This window comes from Mustela nivalis (assembly GCF_964662115.1).
Source record: "Mustela nivalis genome assembly, chromosome: 11".
NCBI classification, from domain to species: Eukaryota; Metazoa; Chordata; class Mammalia; order Carnivora; family Mustelidae; genus Mustela; species Mustela nivalis.
The window spans coordinates 33487569-33511865 of record NC_139030.1 but is presented as its reverse complement, the minus strand read 5'-3'; the positions used below and the strand labels follow the sequence as shown (position 1 = coordinate 33511865).

Below are 24297 nucleotides of genomic sequence, written 5' to 3'. Positions count from 1 at the left end.
CATCTTAAATACACAGCTTCAGCCTAAATATTACCTACATATAAAGTTTTACTACATAAGTCACCTTTAACAACTCTGATATCTGGAAAAAGGCCTCCTCTGAGTTCTTCGGAGAATCACAATTTCAAGCAAGATGGGTAAGACATCATAAAAGCACATCATTTGCCATGCCCTCAATTCCACTTACCAAACGTTTACCTGGCATCCATCCTTCCCGTTTTTAATTGATTAAAGCAGTTTACTGTCTGGCTCTCACTCAACATTAAGCAAACCACGAATGAGGGTATTTCTCATACGCAATGCCTGTGTGGCCACAGGGTTCCAGTGACCCGAGTTACAGAAGTCTCCTTGCTCAGAGCAGATCTAAAATCATCCTGCAGCCTGCCCTTCATTATTCTCCAAAGGCTTCACATTCCAACGTCCTCTCCTAAGATCTCAGACCTATACGTTAATACTGCGGTAGGTTTAAACAGGAACACAAACATGCCAACCCTTCTCCAAAGATGCCAATAACCTCCCAACATTCAACATGGGCAGGGCTCCAACATAATAGCTGAAGAAAGTCACTATGCTAAAGTATTATTGGAATAAGTGCCTTACTCAGACAAGAAGAAATTCAGCTATTACCCCGGTCTGCTGACCTTCATCTCAACCTTACCTTAGAAAAAAAGTTTAAGACACTTATTTATATCAGTTGCTCTCATTTCATTGCTGAAGGAACAAATGTCAGGTTTTCTGGTTCCTCACTAAAAAATAAATAAAAACAGATATTCGAGCAAGGGGGAGGCAGGAAGGTCAAGGCTGACTTTACTCATGCTTTGAGGCTGAGTGGCTGTCTACTGAAATGAACTCTTCTTTTCCGGCCAGCAGTGGTTCTACCTGACACTGGCCTTGAGGCCTTCAATGAGAATGCCTTTAGGATGACTCAAGAAAAAACAGACCAGACAAAGTTTAACTCAGTTTTATTTTCCACTTTTAGTATTTTTCAAATTATACAACATGCAGTCTGCCAGAGTATCCGTACATCTTCATTTTAGAACCTAGAGGATAACCAAAATTTTCCACGGGCCAGGGGAGGGTTACTTCCAGATCTTTTGTTACATGTACTATATATTACAGCATCATTACCTGGTATAAATGGCCATTTTCCCCCTCAAACCACCAAAACAAGTTTGTCCACAATTTTTTTTAATGAAAGCTACTGTACAGATACATAAAGCCCAGAGAACACACCTCTGCAGTACACATTACATACTTTACAAACTAGACATGTATAATCCTACAGAATGCCCTATTCCCCTTATAGCTGCACACGATGAAAAAAGTCTTTAAAACTGGTACACGAGATGTAAATGTGTAAGCAGACTTTATGGAGCAAGGCTTCCTTTGGCAGTTACCTGGCTCTTGTTCAATACTTTAAGAAAGGCTAAATTGTTAGTGTTATATAAAACCATTCTAGACTATGATGGTTCCTTTACCTCACGAAAGATATTAAGGGTGAGACAATGAAGTGAACTCCTCCCCCTGCCCCCTTCCAGTGAAAAACTTCCCCAATATGTCATGTAGCCAGACTCTAAATGTCTTCTGCCCTGCTAAAAAAACAAAAACAAAAACAAAAAAAACCATAAATACACTTCAAAGAGGGGACTGTTAGGACTTTTATTGGCTTTCAGTTATTCCTCTAGGAAAAGAGGACTGATAATTCCCCCATGAGTCTTGGTGATGGCTTGGTCTGGCCTTAGACAGAAATATCACTCCTTCATGTGAAGTTAGGGCATCAAAAGTCACTAGGTGCTACATTCTAGACAAAGATTTTTATTTCTTCGTTTATCCCAATATTTCTATAAATTCTAATTTTTGTAATCACATGATACTATTTCCTTTAAGTCTTACTCCACACTTATTCTCCCTACTACCTGCCAAACAAGCAAACTGTACAGCATTTGAAGAGATGAGGCATTTGTACAGAATTCTCTAGTAACTGACCAAAACACATTTGGCATTAATATATTTTAGTCTCCAAACATATATCTTTTTCTTAAGTTTTAAAATCACTCTATGAATTGATAATACAGTCAATGAAGGAATATACTACGTTATAAAAATGCAATTGGTTAAGTTGAATCCAACCGTGAACGTTGATATTCCAAACAGCATTTCTCTAATTTAATAATCCACCATCCTGCAGGTAGAGATTATTTGTATAAATCATCTGGCTATTCCCTTATAGCATCAAAAAGTAAACTTTCAAGAAGTAGCATGAGATACAAAATTATTCACAGAGGAGAAACACACATTCTCTCTCTCTCCCCCACAAAAAATAAGCATACAACCAAAAATATAATCATAGGCTCAGCCACTCAGAAGTGTGGGTTTTATAGTTAGAGTACAAATGTAAAGGAGTAAGAATATTTTTAAAATGAAAAAGTTGCATAAATGTGGCTTTTTAAAAAAGTGGTCTATAGAGGACATGGTCCTGGTCTTAGTTTATCATACAAAGTAATATTTAGGGATCCACTTGAATATGCTGTATAATCCATTCCAATCATCCGCCCACCTTTTAGTCAAGTGCAGGAAAGTTAGTTTTGAGGTCCTACAAAGATTGAAGCTAGGTGAACTGACTGGCTGATCAGCAAGTAGCAGAATTATCTTTTAGGGACATCAAAGCCAACTTTCTCTGTGAATAAAAGTCGTGTGAATTTTCTGAGTTCCTTGTGGAGATCAAGAAATATGGAAGGACAAGTGAGACGTGTGGCTCTTTTTGAAACATGAAAGGGCCAAGCAACTCTTTAGAAATAGAAAAGGGGTGCCCAGGAAAAAGTTACTTTGGGGAGGTTTTAAAACAATCTAATAACAAGAGAGCCCTGAAAAAGAATTATTGCCCTTTGTTCAATTTCTGCACATAAACACAGTTGCATAATAGACAATAGCGGTGTGACAACTATTAACTGGCAATCCTCTCTATGACCAATGTTTTAGCTTCTAAAATCAGAGCCAAACACATTCACAGCAAGATGATAATCTATGGCATACGTTATTACCTGATACAGTTGGCAAAACCCGCCCTACAAGGGCTCTTCTACCAGACAGCAAATCGCCATGGAGCTGTTGTATTGGGCAAGTACTGGGAATTTATGAAAATCAAAAGAAGAATTTTTAAAGTGTAAATGAATGCAAAATCATCAACTTTGGGAAATAAATACTTCAGTAGAATTGATCTTCTTTCTCCTTACTCCCCTCCCCCGCAAAACAAAACACATATAAACAAAGTGCAACGTTTAACAAATAAATTAAGTCAAAGCAGCTTTGCTGTGTCGGGTTAATTTTATACAAGAAAAGTGTGGAAATTGATTCAGAATCCTCAGTGCTTTACACACGCACGCGCGCACACACACACACACTCTCTCTCTAACTACAGTTCACACAGTGAAGAGAAAGCTCGAGGTCTCCCCGGCCTACGCTTCATTCCAGTGGTGACAGCAGCAGGGACAGTGCCCGCCCCCTCAGCTTGGGCAGGCATGGAGATGGCATGGGTGCTTTCGCGGACATTGGTCTGGTTGTCACAGACTTAACCTCAAATTTGTCAAAACTAGTAGCAGCACACAAGACCAAGTTAATTGAATCCTTGTCAGCTTCCCTGAAGACTTTCCTACTTGGAAATCAATCCTTTTAAAATCCTTAGCTGGGAGAAAGAGTTGATTCAGCTTTTAAATTTTTATTTTGAAAAAAAAAAAACCAAAAAAACCAGTAGTTAAATGTTAAAAAAAAAAAAAAAAAAAATCCATCCATACTGATTCTTCACATTCTTGCCAAGATGAAATCTATCTGATGCCAAAAAGAGAAGTCAAATAAACATTCAGCAATGAAGGGTTAAAATAACAACTTATTCATAGGCACAAAAAGTTGTCAGTCACTCCCCCGCCCCAAGGCTTCCTTTTCCAACCGCTGGAATTGATCCTGGATTTCACTGAGCAGTACCCCCTCGAGGCTTAAGATGGTTCCCTATGGTGAGAGGCAAGAGGCCATCCCCAGCGTGCCTGCTCCGGTAGGATCAGGGAGGAGGACCCCAGGAGGGGCGGGTCGCCCCAATTCCAATCATCCAACTTCGCAGCATTTTCAACACTTCTGAAGGAAGGCTGTTCAAACTGGGCTGGCTGAGACTAGTCGCTGCAGGTTTAGTAGCAAGCAGCTCTGGTGGATTTGATGACTTTTTGCATTTGCTTAGATGTGTTTGAGTGAACAAATTCTACATTGCTACTGTCAGATTGTTTTTCTGCCTCGGAGAAATTTGCTTTGCATTTTAACAGGTGCCCTACGAAAAGGTGTCTTTTACAGCTCCAAAGATGTGACGGGGGTATTCAAAATGCTTCTTTGGGGTAATTTATTTCTGAAAAGTGTTCAGAATGAAAATTTTGAACCTTGTAGCAGCACTTTTTTTTGTTCCCTAAAAATATAGAGGAATGTGTTTTGCAGGAAACCAGACAGTTGCAATGGAGCATGACCCCCTGCCTCCATGGCACTTGGTTGCTACTCCCACTCCCAACGCCCCCCCCCCGGCCCCCTCCAACGCCTCCTACCCATCACAGGGAATGGCACGGTAGGGCATTTGCTGGGATGGCAGACTGCGGAGGAAGGAGGCTCCAGGATGGCCCAGAAACCACCCAACGGCCTAGGCCCTGGCACTCGTTCCCAGGGTTGAGTGGATCTTCTGGAATCGGCCCCTTCAGGTTTCTCAGGAAGCGAGAAGTCCAAGCACACATCTGTACACACAGAGATTCTACACAGCTCAAATATCTGAAACCGGTTGTACTGCAGATGGCTGGGGTAAGCACGTGTAAAAGAAAATGGAAACCATGTAGGAGGGGAAACAAAAAACAAAGGGATTGCTGATTAACGGAGTCCTGGACATGCTATGTGGGGAGCCGTATCTGTTGAGAGAGAACCAGAGAGAGAACATGGGAGTTAGAGGACATCGTGGAATTTCACTCCTCAGAAAAGTGTTTCGATATTTGAAATATCTGCAGTGATCAGATATTTAGGGAAACGTTCTAGGTATTTAGACTGGAGCTGTCCAATAGAAAGACCCCCTGAGCCACATATTTAAATTTTCAAGTGGCCACATTAAAAGTAGAAAGAAATAAGTAAAATTAATTTCAGTAATATATTTTATTTAACACAAGAAATTCAATATATCGTCCTTTACACAGGGGATCAGTACAATGTGTTGAGAGATCTTACATTACTCTGCCACAGTGTTTGCAACGTGGTGTAGGTTTTATACTTTTGGCACATTTCTGTGTGGACTTGGCCACATCTTGAGTGCTCAGTAGCCACACATGGCTGGTGGCTATCGTGGTAGACAGCACAGCTTCCTACTTACTGCTTCTGCCCTGACAACGCTCTCTTCCAAAAATCTGTATCTATCGACACTGGTTGTATTCAGAGAAACACCACTCGCACTTGCCAGGGGTTTTGAGGGAGGTCCCACATGGCCCCTAACCCAGAAAATAGGTTCCTAGTCCTGACTGAAAGGTAGGACTCCCCTTTCTGGGCTGATGAAGATACTCAGAGGGTATCCCCCTTGATTTCACCCCACTTCCCACCAGAGGTCTGTCCCATCATACTCAGGTCTGCAGGATAAAAGTCTGGGCTAGTCCTGACTTAGAGGCCAGCCCTCAGTGGTCTCTGTCACCTTCGGACCAACTCCAGGAAAACCCACTTTCAGGAAGGAACCAAGAGGTTCAGCTTCCCAATAGCTGGGAGCCCTGGGTCTGTCAGTGGTTTTCCTATGCGTTTTGGGCAGAGCTCACAGGGTTTTGCGGTGGGGAGGGAGGGACAGCAGGGGTATGCTGAGCCTCATCCTGAAGAGACATAGGCAATGCCCTGCACAAAATATGACAGACAGTAAGAAAAGCCCATGTGCTCTTCTGATTTTAAAAGGAACTCCATAACCTGACACACTGCTTTCTGTTTTTGCCTCTAGAAGGCTTAGATTCCCATTCAGGGCTCAGCTGTGGGAAACACCCAGCTCAGATTCCTGCTACAATGCTCTCTCCCCTGCTAATGTGTTTTTCTTCACTCTCCCAACTTGTGTGTTATAATATTGTAAGCAACTCATGTTGTTTATATAAGTAAGCAGGATGTATATTATAAATAAATAGAAAAAATTCAGGGTGTGGAAAGAGGTTATAAAAGTAGATAAAGAGGGCACCTGGGTGGCTCAGTGGTTTAAGCCGCTGCCTTTGGCTCGGGTCAGGATCTCAGGGTCCTGGGATCAAGTCCCATATCGGGCTCTCTGCTCAGCAGGGAGCCTGCTTCCCTCTCTCTCTCTCTCTGCCTGCCTCTCTCGCCATCTACTTGTGATCTCTCTCTGTCAAATAAATAAATAAAATCTTTAAAAAAAAAAAAAAAAAAAGTAGATAAAGAGCAAAATCGGTTGGGGGGGAAAGAGGAGGAAAAAAAAATTCTTTATTACAATGCCCCCTCCTCCCAGACACAAAAATATAAAAACTCAAGAGAGCTCATTTGGTAAGTACTACCTCTTGCTCCGATGGTGTAACTACACAGAGGTATAAAGCTCTCAATCAAAAATGGCTTAAACAACCTTATGTGTTAATATTCATGTCATTTTTAGAGGTCACAGGGAGAGATTTGTCTATGGGAAGAGCATCTTTAATGTTTAGCCTCTTTGGTAAGATTTTGTACTTATTATTAGGACAAGAAATGAAAACTCCAAGAGCCTGGTCATAGTGGTCATCTAAATCATTTTGAGCTAAAAACCAAGCGGGATGCTTCCTGAATATCCCCATTCAAATTCCCATTTCGCTTTCCTTACAGGTTCAATTTCTCCAAGCACATGATCTCATGATCACTTACGGGTCACACCCTGGTCCGATGGGATGGTCTTCCTACGTGCCCGGGGGCAGGGAGGTACAAGCACAGGTCTTAAATGGCAGGGTTAGGGCTGACCGGGATGACGGCAGGCACCTCTTGCTGACAGAGCCTCGTGCTAGACACACACTCAATGGGTGGCCTCCGCAGTGCCCGCAGACCGTCAAGTCACGCGATTCCCTCCAGCTGGCCTTCCATTCAAATCCCCCACCCCTCCATGTGCAGGAGTCAGCGTGTCTGGCTAACAGTACGGAAGAAGCGAGGAGCCCCAGAGGATACCCAGCCTGCTTGGTCACCTCAAGGAGGGCGAGAGAAGACAGAGGACAGGCTGCCGAACGGAAAAACACAGGGAGTCCACCAATAAATCGTCCTTTAATCTCAAGAGCTTGTTCCTCCTCATCCTGAGTTACAGATCTTTCCAGCCCGTCTGCCGATGCCGTCTTCCCAGCCGGCCCAAGAAGAAAGGACTCGGCTGAGATACTCCCATCCATCCCCCAACTACCTGAATGTTCATCTCTTCTGATAAATTCGGGAGAGAAAATGGACAGAATGTATAAAGGTAAATGGCTTAGCTCCTGCAGAAACCACTTCTGACCGCTCTGATCGCCGAGAGCGGCCAACCCGGAGAGGCTGGCAAACCTCGAGAAGACTGACAACCCAGCTCTGTTGACCCTCTTGGATGGGTTGGAGCTGTTACCCTCCAGAAAGCACGGTACTGGCCCGAGTGACCCGCTAGGAGGCCGTCCCTGGGCCTCTGCCAAATTGGAGACGGTAATTCAGAGTGGCAACGTGTGACCAGGCTTAGAAGGAAAGAAAATCGCCTTTCTTTAGAAGGGGTGAGAAGGCGGAAGAAAGAAGCGAATTATACAAGGGTTTTGTTTTGCAAGAAGTATTCAGAGATTTCCCCCCAACTTCAGCCTCTGCAATTGCTCGCAAGCGGATTTATGCTTAATCCAAATAGTACATAGTTTTACCTTTTCTCTTGCATTTCTCCCATTCAGTGCCCACATTGTAAGAATGGCCAGTTGTACTCTCTGTACCTCTCACTGCTGGAGAGAAGTGGGCTTATCTCCCAGGAGCTTAGCGCAGTCTGCTGTGTGGGGGAGAATCGTTCTTCCTTCCAGGTCCTCACGATTGCTCCCTTTATGCACACAGTGCTGGTTTCCAAGTCCCACGCCACAGTGCCCGCGTGCACTTCCTTCTGCCCTCTCCCTGAGTCCTGCTCGGTCTGTGCTGCTTAGGTCTGCCCCTGTGACTACTGTAACACTGGCCGATACTTGGGTGGCCCTCATTTCTCCTAGAACTTTCCCCTCTACTTTCACATCTCTCATCCAATTCTCAGAAGAAGCTTGTGATGAAGGAGGTACTGTGGGGGTACCTGGGTGGCTCAGCTGGTTAAGCATCTGACTTCACGATCTCAGGCTCCCTGCTCAGCAGGGCGTCTGCTGCTCTCTCGCCCTCTGCCCCCACCCCCAACTTGTGCACCCTAGCACGTATGGGCTCTCAAAGAAATAAAATCTTTAAAAAAGAGAGAGAGAGAAAGAGAAGGTGCTATGATCATAACTTCTCCACACCTAAGACTTGTCTGGAGTGACAAGGCTGGGTTTTCTTCAACTAAAATAAGACACTGCAACCGAGAGAATGCAGAAGCAGATATGAGAATCCAGGGTCATCGTCCACTAAGCCAAATATTAAAGAGCTTTGCAAAACTGCAAAGCAATTGCCATTCTCCATTTTGTTTTGGAAAATAATTTTCATTAAAAGTGGCATTTGTGTTAACAGTAGTGACACTTAAATTTTTTTTGCTTCAATTTATATCAATAACATAAACCATATCAAGAGATACAGTCCAGGAATATAAAATCTCTTTGATGTCAGTACTTTTATTTAAGACTACAAGGGGTCTTAAGGCCAGGAACCTTGGGAACTGCTGCACAGGGGATCAGAGTTCAGGGTCCACCACAGACAAGATGTGTGATCCTGACAGTGCACTTGGCCTCCTTGTAAAATGTAAGATGGCATAACGTCAACATGGGCCAACACCTGAACCCACAGTCCATATCCTGAACCCACAGTCCCTCAGTCCCTCAGCTATGTACCCTGCTTGTAACAGACCCCCCCTGCAGAGAGGGGACTCACATTCTTGTGACTCAATCATTTCATTGCTAGGATTTCCCAACAGCAGTAGCAAGTTGGAGGGCCCAGCAGCTTAGGTGTAGACGAACGGTGTGGCTTAAAGATCCCACGTGATCCCCTGTGAAGATGGCTTCCTGCCTTCACTACTTTGGAGGATTCAATCTGAAAGCAGCTTCATGCCCACCCTTCACGGAGGGAGTGAACCCATTTCTGCTGTGGGCACAAGGCAACTCGTACATTTTAGGTATATGTGATATTTTTATTTATTTATTTATTTTTTATTTTTTTATTTGTCAGAGAGAGAGCGAGCGAGAGCGAGCACAGGCAGACAGAGTGGAAGGCAGAGTCAGAGGGAGAAGCAGGCTCCCCACGGAGCAAGGAGCCCGATGCGGGACTCGATCCCAGGATGCTGGGATCATGACCTGAGCCGAAGACAGCTGCTTAACCAACTGAGCCACCCAGGCATCCCTATATGTGATATTTTTAATTTGTGCTTAAGTGGGTTCGCCGAGAGAATGGTCAAGGTGAAGCCCAGCAATGATGTCAGACGGTTTGGATCCAGGTACTCAGGACAGAGAGCACAGCAACAAGAAGGAAAGACAGATTTAGAAAAGAAAATAGAGTATAAATGAGGAAGTGCCAGCCTGAACGTCAGGGTAAACTAAGGACTAAGGTAAGGGGCTGCCTTTTTGTTCTAGTAGTCAAAGCCTTCAAAAGAAAATTCTATTCTGCCTGAGGTAGAGGAAAACAATGAAGCGGGGGACGGGTGTGTGGGTATTGAGAGGTGAACTTCCTAGTTCAAAGACAGAAGAGCTAGAGGCCTATGTGGACCTCAAGTATAGGGCTTCAGCTGAAGTTAGTAAATGTGGGGAAATGGCCAGGGACATTCAGTCAAATAAATCTGAGGTTTAAGTACTTGCCTAGAAAATACTGGACTTCCTGTCTCTAAGGTACACTTGGACTTTCCCCTTTTCGGTATAGCTTCCTTTGACAATACCTTTTTTTTTTTTTTTTAAGATTTTACTTATTTGACACAGAGAGAGAGAACACAAGCAAGGGAAGCTATAGGCAAAGGGAGAGGGAGAGAGCCTGATGTAGGACCCCAGGATCATGACCTGAGCTGAAGGCAGACACTTAATCCACTGAGCCACCCAGGTGCCCCTGTGACAGACTTCAGAGTAGGAAACCATTTGTGCATTCCAAATGTCTGGGCCAAGCCTGAAGAGCCTGACTGAGACTGGCACACAGGCAATATGGGGTCCAGGATTTCAGGGCCTTAGTCACAGATGACCATTGTGGCAGCAAAAGGGAACAGTCGTGAAAGCCTGGAAATCTGTGTTCTGTGTCTACTTCCACACACAACTTAAGAATGTAAAGACAGTACTTTTACCAACAACGAATGGATCTAATCACAATAAAGGCCTTAAAGTGTAAAACCTGAAGAAGACAGAGCCATCCTACAGTGACTGTCACACAAATCACAGATACGGAGGTCATAACAGTACACCTGGTCTGCTTTGATGGCTCTTTGCGGCTGCACTCACCCCTGTGAACCTGCTATAAATCGCAGACATGCTTTCCCAGGGCTGCATGAAATCACAGTCTAAAAACATGGGCCTGCGTCTCCGTCAGAGCCCTCATGACCCCCTGTTGGCTCTACCACTGTGATTTTACCCAATATTTTATCAAAATTTACTGAAACTTTATATTTTTAAAAGGCTTTATTTATTTACTTATTTGAGATGGCAGGGCGAGGGGGAGGGGAGCAGAGCAGAGGGAGAGGAACAAACAGGCTCCATGCTGAGCACAGAGCCTGACACAGGGCTCGACCCCATGACCCCGAGATCATAACCTGAGCCAAAATCGAGTCCGACGCTCAACGAACTAAGCCACCCAGGCGCCCCAAAACTTCATAGGCTGTGATTTCTAGACTTAATATATGTGGTTTTTTAATAAAAGTAGAGTCCTCAAAATAACAGAGTCTTTATCTACATCAACAAAGTGAGTGGCATTCTGGGCCTTTCGTTCATTTCACAATATTTTCAATTTCATGTTTTTCTTTCCACAAAAATCTGAAGCATTAATCTATGCATATTCTCAGTTGGAGGCTCAGTAGGTTAAGTGGGTAAGCATTCGCCTCTAGATTTTAGTGGGTCATGACCTCAGGGTGGTGAGATCGAGTCCTGTGTCAGACTCCACGCTCAGCAGGGAGTCTGCTTCTCACTCGCTCCCTCTTGCTCTCCTGCCCACACTTTCCCTCAAATAAATAAAATCTTTTTAAAAAATATGTGGGTATTCTAGATTATACCCAGAGAACCCGACAACCAAGCATTTCCACGCAACTTTAGCCCCACACATGCTGTATGCTACGACCAAGTGGACGCTACTGCTTACAATTTAAATATCCTCCAGCTAAAGCTGCAAGCAAGGGGACAATGATGTGTTCCAGCCATAAGACAGCAACAAGGCTTGCAGGTATGCAGCGATTCTGCAGTGTCTTCCTCCCTCCCTCCATCCCTTCTTTCCTTTGTCTTTTTTTCTCTCTCTCTCTCCTCCTCTCTTTTCCTTCCTTTCTTTCCTTCCCTTTTTTTTTCTTCAATATTTAATTTTTAAGTAATCTCCACACCCAACATGGGGCTTGAATTTATAACCCCAAGCTCAAGACTCCAATGTTCTACCCACGGAGCCAGCTAGGCACCCCTCAGTGGTTATAACACAGAAAGGGAATGAAAGAAGCGAGCCCAGCCATGACACACAGAAGCCGCCTCGGCAAGCCAGACTCTACCAGGAGCAACGCATACCAGACTCACATTGCACCCAGCTCTATTCAGAGAAAAGCCATCTTTCATGAACTTCTGTTAAGGTTGGTAATTTCATTTTGGTTTATGGTTCATTTCAATCTAACTTCTAAATTTGTTTTGGACTTGGTAGTTGTTTAATATCTGTAAGTATATGCTATTGTGAATTTGCAAATACCTAATTATAATAATAAAAACCTCTGGGTAATATGAGAACTTTATCCCCTTAAAAGTACTCTACTTATATTCAAATCTGAGAAATAATGGTCTAAACATAGGAGAGTCAAAAGACCCTTTTTCCGCAAAGCCTTTTAGCGAAGATCCAGCAGTGCCCCACTAGCGACATCTGGTGGACACATTTGAACAAACACCCACTGGCTTGTCAAAGGACTGCCAGGAAAGATCTGACTCCAGGGCCTGCAGAATCAGGGAGCAGAAGGAGATATTTAAATGATGTCTGCATTAAATGTGGGGCCATGAATAAGCGCTCAGTCCTGCCTCAGAGGTCTATTTCACACCTTACCTCTTCTCCAGGCTGCAACCCCATCCACCACCTGCCAGCAGTGGTCCTTCCTTCTCTGCCTTCCCATCCAGCGCAGGGTGGTCTTTCCCAGTCATGAACCAGGTCCCACCCCTCCCAGGGCCAGAACTCCCCACGGCCCCACACACTCGGATTGCATTCTATGCTGCTGGCCTGGCCTCAAAGGCCTCATCTATCTGGCTCCCCCCTTCTCTCCCCCAACAATCCCAATTATGTGGAGTTGTTCTCTGTGTTCTCTGGGCTCTGGCCCCATCAGCCTTCCTGATTCCTCAAACATACCAGCCATCTCCACCTTCCAGCCAGTGTGCTACTCTTCCGTTACTGAGTGGCCAGTACTTGTCATCACTCAGTGCTCAGCTCAAATGCCACCCCCTCCAAATGTCATTCCCCGTCTCCATCGCATTAATAATCTGCTCTTATTTTCCTCAGAACCATACCACTATTTGAAGTTCCCTTGTTATTTGCTGTCTGTCTCCCTGCAAAAAGAGTATTACTGCACAAGAACAGAGCCTTTGTCTCATTCGTTGTTAAACCAAGGACAGAGCAGGCTCTCTGTACCTGACCCCATTTTGCAGATGACGAAACTGAGGCTGAAGAAATCCAGCCAACTTGCCCAACATACAAAGCAGTACAGCCAAGGCCAGGGCTGGAACCCACAGCCAGCCAATCTCCTATCCCATGTCCGCACTTTGCTGCATTGGACTGTTCCATGCCCAGCTCTGCATCTCAAAAAAGATTTCCCCTCCCTCTGGCAGCCCCCTGAATTTGAACTAGCTGAGATAGGCAGCAGTATCCTGAGTTCTGATTTCTCCATGTCGGCATTTTCAGTCACTCTGAAACTTTGAGCATAAACCAAAACACTCATTGTGACTATATTCCTTGTAACCTGAAATGAAGCAGAAAGAAGCCCCAGAGATATCCAGATGCTGCCCAAGTACATATATGCTGCTCTGGCTTCAATAAGACGGCTGGGAAGAGCTGGCAGCTGAGATCATTTCTCCCTAGAACAGACACACTTCAGAGTGAGCATCCCAAAGACCAGGAAAGATCACCTCAAAGGGTTTTGATCCCAACTAAGCAATAAATCCCACATTTCCAGTTATTTATTTTTCTTTCTTTCTTTCTTTTTTTTTTTTTAAAGATTTTATTTATAGGGGCACCTGGGTGGTTCAGTGGGTGAAAGCCTCTGCCTTCAGCTCAGGTCATGATCACAGAGTCCTGGGATCGAGCCTCACATCAGGCTCTCTGCTCAGCAGGGAGCCTGCTTCCTCCTATCTCTCTCTGCCTGCCTCTCTGCCTACTTGTGATCTCTGTCGAATAAATAAATAAAATCTTTTTAAAAAAAGAGATATTATTTATTTATTTGAGAGAGACAGAGAGAGAGCACACATGCAAGTAAGCACAAACAGGAGAAGGAGCAGAGGAAGAGGGAGAAGCAAGCTCCTCACAGAGCAGGGAGCCCGATCTGGGGTTCGATCCCAGGACCCTGAGCTGAAGGCAGACGCTTAACTGACTGAGCCACCCAGATGCACCTCCAATTATTTTTTAAAAAATGATTTTGCATTTTCTCTCTTTCAATGATAATTTCCCAATTCATTGGCTATATCTTTTTTTTCCTTCCCAGTCTTTTTCGTAAAAGTAGTCAATGTTCTTTTTCATAATTTTTAGACAAATAAATGATAATATCTTTGAAACACCTTATATCTGATCTTAGCATCAAACAGGACACTCAGTCATGGGCCTTCCCCACTCAGTGGTGAGAATTTTTTTTTTTTTTAAAGATTTATTTATTTGACAGAGAGAAATCACAAGCAGACAGAGAGGCAGCCAGAGAGAGAGAGAGAGAGAGAGGGAAGCAGGCTCCCCGCTGAGCAGAGAGCCCGATGCGGGACTCGATCCCAGGACCCTGAGATCATGACCTGAGCCGAAGGCAGCGGCTTAATCCACTGAGCCACCCAGGCGCCCCCAGTGGTGAGAATTTAGGGCAAGGAACTAAAAACTATGTTGCAACGACTATGTGAATTAAAGGAGACCATAAGCCAACATTCATCCACCACCTACTGCGGGCCACGCAGCACTCTGCTGCTCTCTACGGCAGCAACGGTTTTATGGTGCACCTGTTAGATACCAAGCAACTCAGAGGTATGACCTCGGTTAGTCCTAATCTCCAAACCAGCGATCCAGGGAAAGGATTCTCCCCATTTCACGGACGAAAAAGCAAATCTAAGGGTAGGTAGCTTCGGGAGAGCAGAAGACCTAGCTAACACCATGACCATCTCCCGTCTAAAGCCAGGTTCCTCGACCACACTGCCATCCTGATAACCAGAAAGGCACCTCTCTGTTTTGTGATGCGGAGAATGCACCCAGCTACAGGAGTTCTATGTATCGGGAGAGTGGCTCAAAGGGGCTCCAGCTGCAGAGAAAACAATCAAATTCCCTTACCCCACCTCAAGTTAAAGAAAGCAATGCATCACCAGAATGGGTGAGGGTGGTTCTATTAGCCTTAAGGTCTAAGAAGTCTCACCAGACCTACTGCCTCTCCAGCTCAAGTGTGAGAAGGGAACATTTTGTTGTATGAAGCTTATGTGAAACGTGGGTCCAACAGACCCTTATGGAACTGCATGAGAGAAGTGGCTGTGCGCTGCACAGTCTCTGGACCCCAGAATCCCTGGGCCGGTGTACTTATGGAGAGCCTGCCAGGAGCCCAGTACGGCCACCTCGCTGCACACTTACACCGAAGGAGGTTAGGTAGGTACTGCATGAGCGCGGCTCTGCTGTGTAGTAGGGGCTCTGTCAGCACAGGCTCTGGCTGCCCACCCAGCACGCATCGCCTTGTCCTCAGCTAAGGAACAGTAGCACTCTTGGTGGCTCAGACAATGAAGCATCTGCCTTTGGCTCAGGTCATGATCCGAGGGTCCTGGGATTGACCCCCACATTAAGCTTCCTGCTCAGGAGGGACCCTGCCTCTCCCGCTCTCTCTGCCTCTGCCTCTTCTTGTTCTCTCAAATAAATAAAATCTTCTTTTAAAAAAATAAAGAAATAAAGAAAGAACACTATTCTTATGTGGTGATGTGCCTAGTTCAAAGTTGCTGCTTTCCAGACCCCCTCACAGCGGGGCCTGGCCACGTGCCTCAGAGCTGGTCAGAGGGACGCAGGCATCCGCACTGCATGGACCTCAGGAAGGCCATGAAAGGAAGCAGATTCGGCTGAAAGGGGCTTTTGCCTCTTTCCGGCTTCCTCTCTACTTTTTAACAACGGTGTGTAGGCGTGAACTAGAATAGAAGCCACTGAGGTGACCTTGAGGAAGGAAGGTACTTGCTGAGGACAGGACCACCCTGAGGTTTCCTTCACTTGACAGAGAAATTCACTTCCGCCCTAGAGACGCCACAGTTCCTTCAGGACAGGAGTCCTTGAACTGACCACCATCGCCTGTGGTGCTCAGTAAACACACAAAGGCTCAGGCCCGAAGCTACTTCACGAAGCCTAGGTCTTGGGTGCCAGGGAATACTGATGCTCACCCGAGTTCAAGAACCACCGCTTTAAGTTTCTATCCTATGCTGCCTCAAAGGAGCGTACAGCTCCCTTCGAGGGCCAGCCCCAACACCAACAACATGCCGTCAAAAACAATTTTATAACATCCAAATTATTTTATCCGTAATGGAAAGTGATTGGATCTGAATGGGGTGGCCCGCTGCTGCGACAACTTCCCATCCACCCTTTTAGGATATGGCAGATGGTGGTGGACATGCCGTCCACCCCCAGGCTGCCCCGGCCTTCCCTCCTGTTCCCCGATCTGACCAGTGCCTGTCCTGCTCCTTGGCATGCTGCCTGGGGCAGCACTGGAGAGAGCTGTCTGGGGGCAGCCACCAAGCTTGCTCCTTGGCAGCTTTTGCGTGAGCCTTAGCAGTGTTGTCCTATCCCCCAAGAGAGGGCTCCAGACCCTCACCTACACATCGCTTACCTTGATCGGAAAGGACAGGAGAGGACTCTGTGCTCTGTGGAGTTGGCCATGACCACGGTGGCCTGACCATGCCAGTGTGCCTGTCTTGCAAGCTTGCCTCCTTAGTGAGGGCTCAGAGTCCAAGGACGACATTTGGAGCTACCCCCTCCCATCCACAGGTTACGGAGTTTTCCTAGACAGTGTTCTGGCCACCTAGTTGTTTGTCTGCCCCACCCAACCCTAGTAACCTCTTTTCTCCACCTCAAGTACAAAAGGACCGCTCTCTCTTTCTCTTTTCTAAAGTGTATCACTTTTTGTGTTTGTTTGCTGGTAGAACAATCCCACGCATGTGGATTGCAGGAAGAAAATTTATAGACCATCATCTCAAATATAAAAAGGTGGTCCTGACCTACCTAGATACAAATTAGCACCATTCTTGAACTGTTGAGTTCAGAGAGCAATTACAAAAACATGACTTTCTCTATCTGGCCCTTTCTTTATATCCAGTTCCTAAAACGTAAAGCAACCACCCACATCTGTCTGCTCTGGGCAAAAGCAGTTGACAAACAGGTAATGCCCTTCTGGATGCCAGCTGCACAGGGAAGTCCCACAGACAAAAGAGAGCTCCAGTGAGTCATCCGCCACACCCTCCTCTCTCCCCCCTGGGAGGGTCCCCAGCACCAGGTGGCCCTAGTGAGAAGACCTGGAGGCTCTTCACGGAGTTGAGATAGGCAAGCTACCCCCCAGGCACCTGTTCCAGGAGAGCGAAACTGTTCACTCTCGCAGGGGCACATGCAGGGGCTGAGAACCAGGCAGGGGCAGGGATCCACTCGGAGCTGCCCAGACAGAAACCACCCGGACACCAGGGACTCACTCGTATTTATTTCTGGTAGTGAGCGGAGTTTGAAGAGCCACCTCCTCCCCCTCGGATGGCGTGGACGGCTGTTGGAGATGATGCCGGGTAGTGTCCAGGGCGGATGGGCTTGGCTGTATCCGACAGAAAGGACAGCACGTTCAGATGGGCGTAAATGGCCACACCCACAGGACCATGGGTCACGTGTGAAAACCAAGACACACGGTTTTTATCATTACAATCCTCATCAAGCACCAGACCTTCCTGAAAGCAGGATGCCTGCTCTCCCGACAGAAGAGTTTGCTAAACCAGGGCACCCAATGGTTAAGGGCACAGGCAGAACTTACGTATCAATTACTTTAACTCTGGCTGAGGAAAATTAGAAGGACTTTCAGTTTTATCTAAGGCAGGTAACACTTGGGTTCCAAAGGCATCTGTGTAGCCCCTGAAACTGGGTGCAGATTTCTCCCTATGATGCACTTTCTGGGAAGAAGCTCCATAGTTTCTGGATTTACAAAGAGCACGAAATCCGAGAAATGCAATGAAACATTAATCTAAGGTATGATCTAAAAACCAGAAACACGAAGTTGTTGATTTACAAAACATCTGCATAGCATTATCTGATGGGAAATAATATCACATTATTGGAAGCATTTCAGTTAAAAAAAAAAAAAAAGCTCTTTGGAGAACATTCCTAAATCGCTTTGCCACCTGTGGCTCCACCCTGGGAACTAAGACTTAGCAGCTACACCCCCATTGTCAACAGAAGCACAACGCCCAAATCCAGGTTTGGCAGGGGTGGACTTCCAGGCCCCCTTCCCCGCTGGGAGCCACACCCTGCTCACGGAGGCCCGCCTGGCTCTTCCCAAGATGCTTCCAAACGAGCCCTTGCAAGTGGCTCTCCCTGAGGCTTCTGGCTACACCCCCGCCCCTTCCCATTCTGCCTGGTACAGAACAGAAGGGGCCTTTGGGCCTTGCTGAGAAGCAGCCAAATTCCTTCCGCTGACAGCCTCAGCTGGCCACCTTCTCTGCTCAGCGCAGCAGCTCTGAGGACCACACTGTGCGCTGCAGCCTCTTGCGATAAGGGAGCAGGGGCCTGACACTGCCATTCTCCCAGGAGGAGTGCAGGGGCCTGGAGGCACCAGCCACCCCAGCTGCAGCAGGCCTGAGTACAACCTGGCAGATGTTCCAGAACACCAGTGCTTCCGGCCAGCAGAACCCTGCCTTCCGCCAGGGCCGTAGGGCAGGGGCACACATACCGATCTGCGCCGAGTGGGCCCTCCTGGCCATGTTCTTGGCCCGCACGGCCTCCTTGATGCGATCCACCTCCTGCTGGTAGCGCTTGCGGTCCCGCATGGCGTTCTCCTTGGCCTCCTTCAGCGCGCTCTCCAGGGCCTTCACACGCTCCGCCGTGGCGCGCAGCCGCTTCTCCAGCTTGGGCAGCTCGCAGCGCAGGTCTGCGTTGTCCCGGACCAGCTGCGGGGAGAGCGGGCGGGGGAGACTTATGTGGGGGAGGAGCACGGGGGGCGGCGCGGCAGGAGGGGCAGTCAGCCACAAGAGGACGGCCTGCCAAGCAGCCTCGCTAGGTCAGCTCCGGACGTTCACGTGCCCATTGGGTGATGCTAGGCAGGTTCAGAAGCCCTGGGTATAGGGCGGGCATGTTCTAGAGCTCTCTGCAGGCCTCCTCCCGTGCAGGACGCGCTATCTCCACCAGGATGTGGTTTGGACCCGCTCTGCAACATATCCAGAGGCTCACAGGTGATTCTGGGACATTGCTCGTTCTCTTATTACTTAAGACCCTCAGTTAAGAAGCGACAGGTGAGAATGAGCACGTTCAGGGTGGTCTGGCTGCAGATTGGTGGTTGCCAGAGGAGGTGTGGGGGAGGATGGGTGAAAGAGGCAAAGGAGATTATGGGAACACTCATGGTAATGAGCACTAAGTAATGTACAGGATTGCTGAACTGATACATTGTACCTCCAAAAATAACACAGGGGGGCACCTGGGTGGCTCAGTGGGTTAAGGCCTCTGCCTTCCGGCTCTGGTCGTGATCCCAGGGTCCTGGGATCGAGGCCTGCCTCGGGCTCTCTGCTTGGCAGGGAGCCTGCTTCCTTCTCTCTCTCTGCCTGCCTCTCTGCCTACTTGTGACCTCTCCCTCTGTGTGTCAAATAAATAAAAAATATCTTTAAAAAAAAAAATAACAACAGCACTGTATGTTAATTATGGAATTAAAAATAAATACAAATTACAAAAATAAAAATAAAATGAAGGAAATTTTTTTAAAAATTAAAAAAAAAGAAAGAAAAAGAAGCAACAGGCTTGTGCTGGGTTAAAAAAGATTAAAAAAGGCTCAAGAGCTAGCTCTATTATTTCCTGACTTGGTAAGTCATCTAACCCCTACACATCTCAGGTTTCTCACCTCTAAAAAAGGAGAGTATATAACAAGACCATTGTGCAAATCCCAGTGGATCCAGAAAAAGTTTTGAAAATCAGAAAGTGCCGTATGAACATTACCTATCCCGAGGCCACACCTGCCTTCTTTACCAGATCCAGCGCCTGGCAGAGAGCAGGTTTTTAATGGTTAATAAAACACTCACTGAATTCACAAATAAAATAATTAGTGAATTTCAGAGCCCTATTTCATATTAGTGACTCAGGCTACAGTTTCCGTTTCTGCATTTCTCATCAATAATTTGCTTGACTTCAACCATATTGAATCTGTCATCCTCCCTTTGGGGAAAAATGCCATCCTAGGTAATGCTGAGGGACGTAGGCCCAAGAGAGAGCATTCCCTTAGCCATGCAGTCCAACAAGTGGGACCATTTTTATCACATTCCAAATCTTTAGGATTTAGGGGAAACATGAGCATTCCAGTATTTATACAGAAAGGAGCCAAACAGCTGCCTCGATCGCCAGTAGATTTGGCCAGTAGATTTGCTGTCCCTCTCGATAAACTCCAGAGCCTCATAAGAATCGAAGAGGGTGCCCAGGAAATAGGGCAAAAATAAAGCAGAGCGAAAATAAAGCAGATCACTTCCTCTCTCAGCCTGTTTCTTCAGCTGCAAAAATAAGGGACCTGAACCGGCTCGGTGGAATTCACTTTGCCTTCTGTGCCCTGTGGGTCCAGTGCTGGGACTGGAGGCACGATGATAAGGCAGGGTTCTGAACACCCCACTTCCCAAAACCTGGAGCTCAAACTCCATTCCTTCCATCTGGCTTAGATAAAAGACTTTTATCTGTAAGGGAAGTCACTCAAGACTAATTAAAGACTCCGAGGACCCGTCTGGCTCCCCTGGTGATGCAGAGCCTTCTCCTGGAACTGTGGCTAGATATAGTGGGGTTTCTTCCCGGGATAGTAAGGGAAACACAGGAAGCTGGCACAACTCTCCTACCTGTTTGTGAACCTTCGTGAGCTGCTCCAGGTTATTCTCCAGGAAGGAAATCTTTTGCTTCTGGGCAGCACTGCCCCCTCCGTCATCGCTGTCCAGCTCCACGCTCTGCAACACCACCAGGGGTCAGTGGGCCTGCAGGCTCCCTCCGGCCCCGGCCCCAGTATAAACTGGACCACATTCTAGTTCTTCTTTATAAAAAACCACTACCCCCAATCCCACCAATGGTTATTCTGAAAGTAGAAATAAAGAGAGGTTCTAAAAGTTGAGACTTAGTGACCTTGCCAGGGAATTCCTTTGGTTGATGTCAAGGGTTTTCTGAGCATTATAGAGAATTGAAAACAAAATAAAACTCCCAATCTTCCTTTGGAAGATACAGATTAGTTCTCTCTGTGAAATTCACCTCTCCCTTGCAGGTGGGTAAACAGACTTTCCTTTTCAAAAGGAACAGTTCCAAAACTCAAGAAGAACCAGTGTGAAAACATAAACCCAAGATCTAAGCCTGATTTCAAACATCCCAACTAAGCTAAGTCACCAAGCTGTTGGGCAAGTGCCTATGGTCCTACTGGGACATCTCAGTGGCCATTGCTTGTCCCTTCAGCTTCCAATCCCATGAAATTAGTTAATGAATCCATCTCAACTAGTCACAGCTTCTGAGTGCTGCTGGTGGATAAACTCTTGAAATTCATTAGATCTTGAGATGGACAAACGTGCCCTTCTGGGCCAGGAGGTCAACTGAGAAAACACATGTGCAAATATCCTAGAGCTCAGAATGTGCTGCATCTGATTACAGAAAAGATCATCTTCCCTCCTTCTTCTGAGAGGAAACGGGTGCGTGCAGATCTCAAACCCGTGTCTCTTCTGCCTACATCTGGGGTTCTCAAATTTGCCCAGAGGAGGATTTGTTAAAACTCAGATTGCTGGGCCTACCCCCAGTCTCTGCTTCAGTGGACCTGGGCGAGGCGGGGGGGCGTCTGAGAATGTGCATGTCTAGTGATGTCTAGTGAGCAGCCCAGTGATGCCAAAGCTGCGGGCCAGATAACCACATTCTGAAAGCCACTGGTCTACCAGTAGGTCAAGAGTTTTATATCCTGAAATCAGGGAAGCCCAATCTTAGCTCCCTTGGACCCCCTCTTCCCTCTGACTGAGCATTTCCAGTTCTTGCCATTACCTCTGCAGTCTCCCTCTCCAACCCCTCTGCTCTCGCCTCTCCCTCCTACCTGGTCTAGGTCTGGTCGTCATTTCTATTTTGATGACTGTGCTCACGACCTACCTGTCCCACTGCTGCCCTTCAGGCCTTAACCTCCCCTATCATTCTCCACCTTCCTTTATTTTCATTTCCAGGCCTGGAACCATTCTGTCAGGGGCCATGGCAAATCCTGGCTCTGACCTTCAGTTGGACACTCAGCATGCTTTCAGCACTGCTCAGCAATGCTTTCACTCATCCCTGACAAATGTCCCCCACCGCCCCCCCACCCCCACCCCACCCCCGGCTGCCTGAGCCTTCTCTAGGCTGTGGGGCCTCTCCATTGTCTTCCTGACCTCTCCATCAAGGACAGAACCTCCACATTAACCGAGAAGATCAAAGTAGTCGGATCCACTTTTCCACAATTATGTATTGTCCTGTGAATGTCTCCACCCCCACTCTCCACTACTGCCCTTGGGGAAATTGTATCCCTTCCCCTTGCCAAGCCTGACACACCCAACCATGCTGTGACTTCTGTCCATGTCCATGCAGGTCGGACCCCATCAGCCCCTCCTCTTTTGTTATATACATTTCACCCCTTTCCCTCAGCTCCTTCACACACACACGCGCGTGCACACACACGTGCATACTTTTAAATACACCTTCCTTCCATCCTACCACACCGCTGGCTACGGCGCATTGCCCCTCCTCTATCACACTTAAACATATTGAAAAGAGCAGTCCCTTGCTGCTCCCACCTCTGCCTCCTTCCTGAAACTTCTGCACGCTGCTCTGGGATTCACCACACGGTGACTCCCCAAGATCCCTGTGGGAGGCACGAGGATCCCCGAAGCCCAGAGTCAGAAGTCACAAGCCCTGGATTCCAGTCTATCTCCAGCTCTTCCAGCTGTTGACCTTGGGCAGGTTACTTAACCTCTGAGCCTGTCTCCACTAAGATAGAACCGAATAGTAAGGACCATGTACACGGTTGCCAGGAAGAGCAAATGAGACACAGGTTTAAGCGCTTCATGCGCTCTGACCCAGCCCCTGACATCCCCTCATGGGCAAATGGGAGGCTCCTGCCTCTAACTTCTCCGGGTTTCTGGCATTGCTCACCAAGCTTCAGAGCAGCACTGCCTGACGGGATCCCCTGGATTTTCAACCCATCACACACGTCAGCTCTCACACTGCAGCTAGATAGGTGTGTGCGCCTTTGAAATGAAAGGCCAGGGAAAGGATTATAACTTCCTTTTACTAAGAAGAAAAAAATCAGATGGAAAAATATTCCCAAGTACTTTTTTCTTTTTTTTTCTTTTTTGCCTCCAGTACATTCTTTGAATGCATTTTCTGGCATGAAGTAATTAATTTTTAAGCAAAACCAGCCCCAATTTAAGAAAGTGATATTTCAATGGAAAATGATTCTTTCTGTCCATATTTTCTTTTCAGTCCTGGTCGCAGAAAATAGAACTCACCTTTTTAACCCGGGCAGTCAGATCCTGGACAAAGAGTTTCCGGAGGTTATGCAGAGTCTGCAGTTCCCGAGACTGGAAGGGAAGATAGTGAAAATGTCACTACAGTGGGGGAGACACCTTGAATTCAGGACACAATGGCGCCAGACCGTCCGGTGGCCCCAACGACCCAGACGGATCCCACCTGCTCTGCGAGCCCGCCATCCAAGCCACAGGGCTCCCACACTTTCCCACAGCATATGTCCACCTTCTCCATCTGTCTCAAGACTACCCCCAGGGGCAGAGACTGGAAGCTCAAACCATGAACTAAAATGGAACAGAGCCTACTTGTTAGTGGTGTTCTAAATAGAACTTTTCCTCTCCCCTCAACTACAAAAGTAAACCCAAAAATTTCTCACAAAAAACTATAAAAGTTCTCACAAAAATTCCTAGTTGGCTGTGTTATATCAGGATGGATTCTTTTTTTCCCCTAATTTATCACGTACGCATTGCACAAAATGCCTGCAAGTCTACATGGAAAGTTACCCACAATCTCTCCCATCGTAGCAGACCGACATATTTCATATCTCCACGCCCCGGTTCTGGCCCTGGGCCGTGTGCACTGGCTTGACGTCACTCCAGCTCATGGATGAGGTAGGTAGTGGGCCTTCTACCCACGTAACCCTGGGCAACCTACCTTGCCTTCCTGTGACACAGCTCTCTTATTTGTAAGAGGAGAATAAATTTAGTAGTCGCCTCACAGTCGTCGAGATTAAATGTGATAATTGTTATAAAACTCTTAAAATAGTTTCTGGCACATTGTAAGTGTTCAGTAAACATTAGCTAGTATTAACTTATTGATGCACCATATTTGACAGTCATTTCTTTGGTAGGTTTTGTTGTTTCCCTTTGTTGTCATAATACTGTTACACTGTAATCAACTTCTTAGGGGCATTTTTTTTTCCTTCATTTTGAGTTATTTTCTACAACAAAACCCTTAAGAATTAGACTGCAAAGACAAGGCAAACCTGGTGACCTTTGTTAACAAGATCAGAAAACCAAAATAGTTCCTCTCATTCAAGTCTCCATGTTCTTACTACTGGGGATGCAATTAGTT

At 46.6% G+C, this 24297-nt stretch overlaps 1 protein-coding gene across 1 annotated transcript in view; it reads right to left on the bottom strand.

The window, feature by feature from the left end:
- Nucleotides 1-945: 945 nt before the first annotated feature.
- KIF5C (kinesin family member 5C) overlaps nucleotides 946-24297 on the bottom strand; it is a 158814-nt gene continuing 135462 nt past the window's right edge. The window contains exons 22-26 of the mRNA XM_082690904.1: nucleotides 23205-23276; nucleotides 20550-20654; nucleotides 18419-18635; nucleotides 17181-17293; nucleotides 946-4928 (exon numbers count right to left, since the gene is read on the bottom strand). Of these exons, the coding sequence (XP_082547030.1) occupies nucleotides 17187-17293; nucleotides 18419-18635; nucleotides 20550-20654; nucleotides 23205-23276 (501 nt within the window). The 3' untranslated portion in view covers nucleotides 946-4928; nucleotides 17181-17186. The remainder of the gene's footprint in view (nucleotides 4929-17180; nucleotides 17294-18418; nucleotides 18636-20549; nucleotides 20655-23204; nucleotides 23277-24297) is intronic.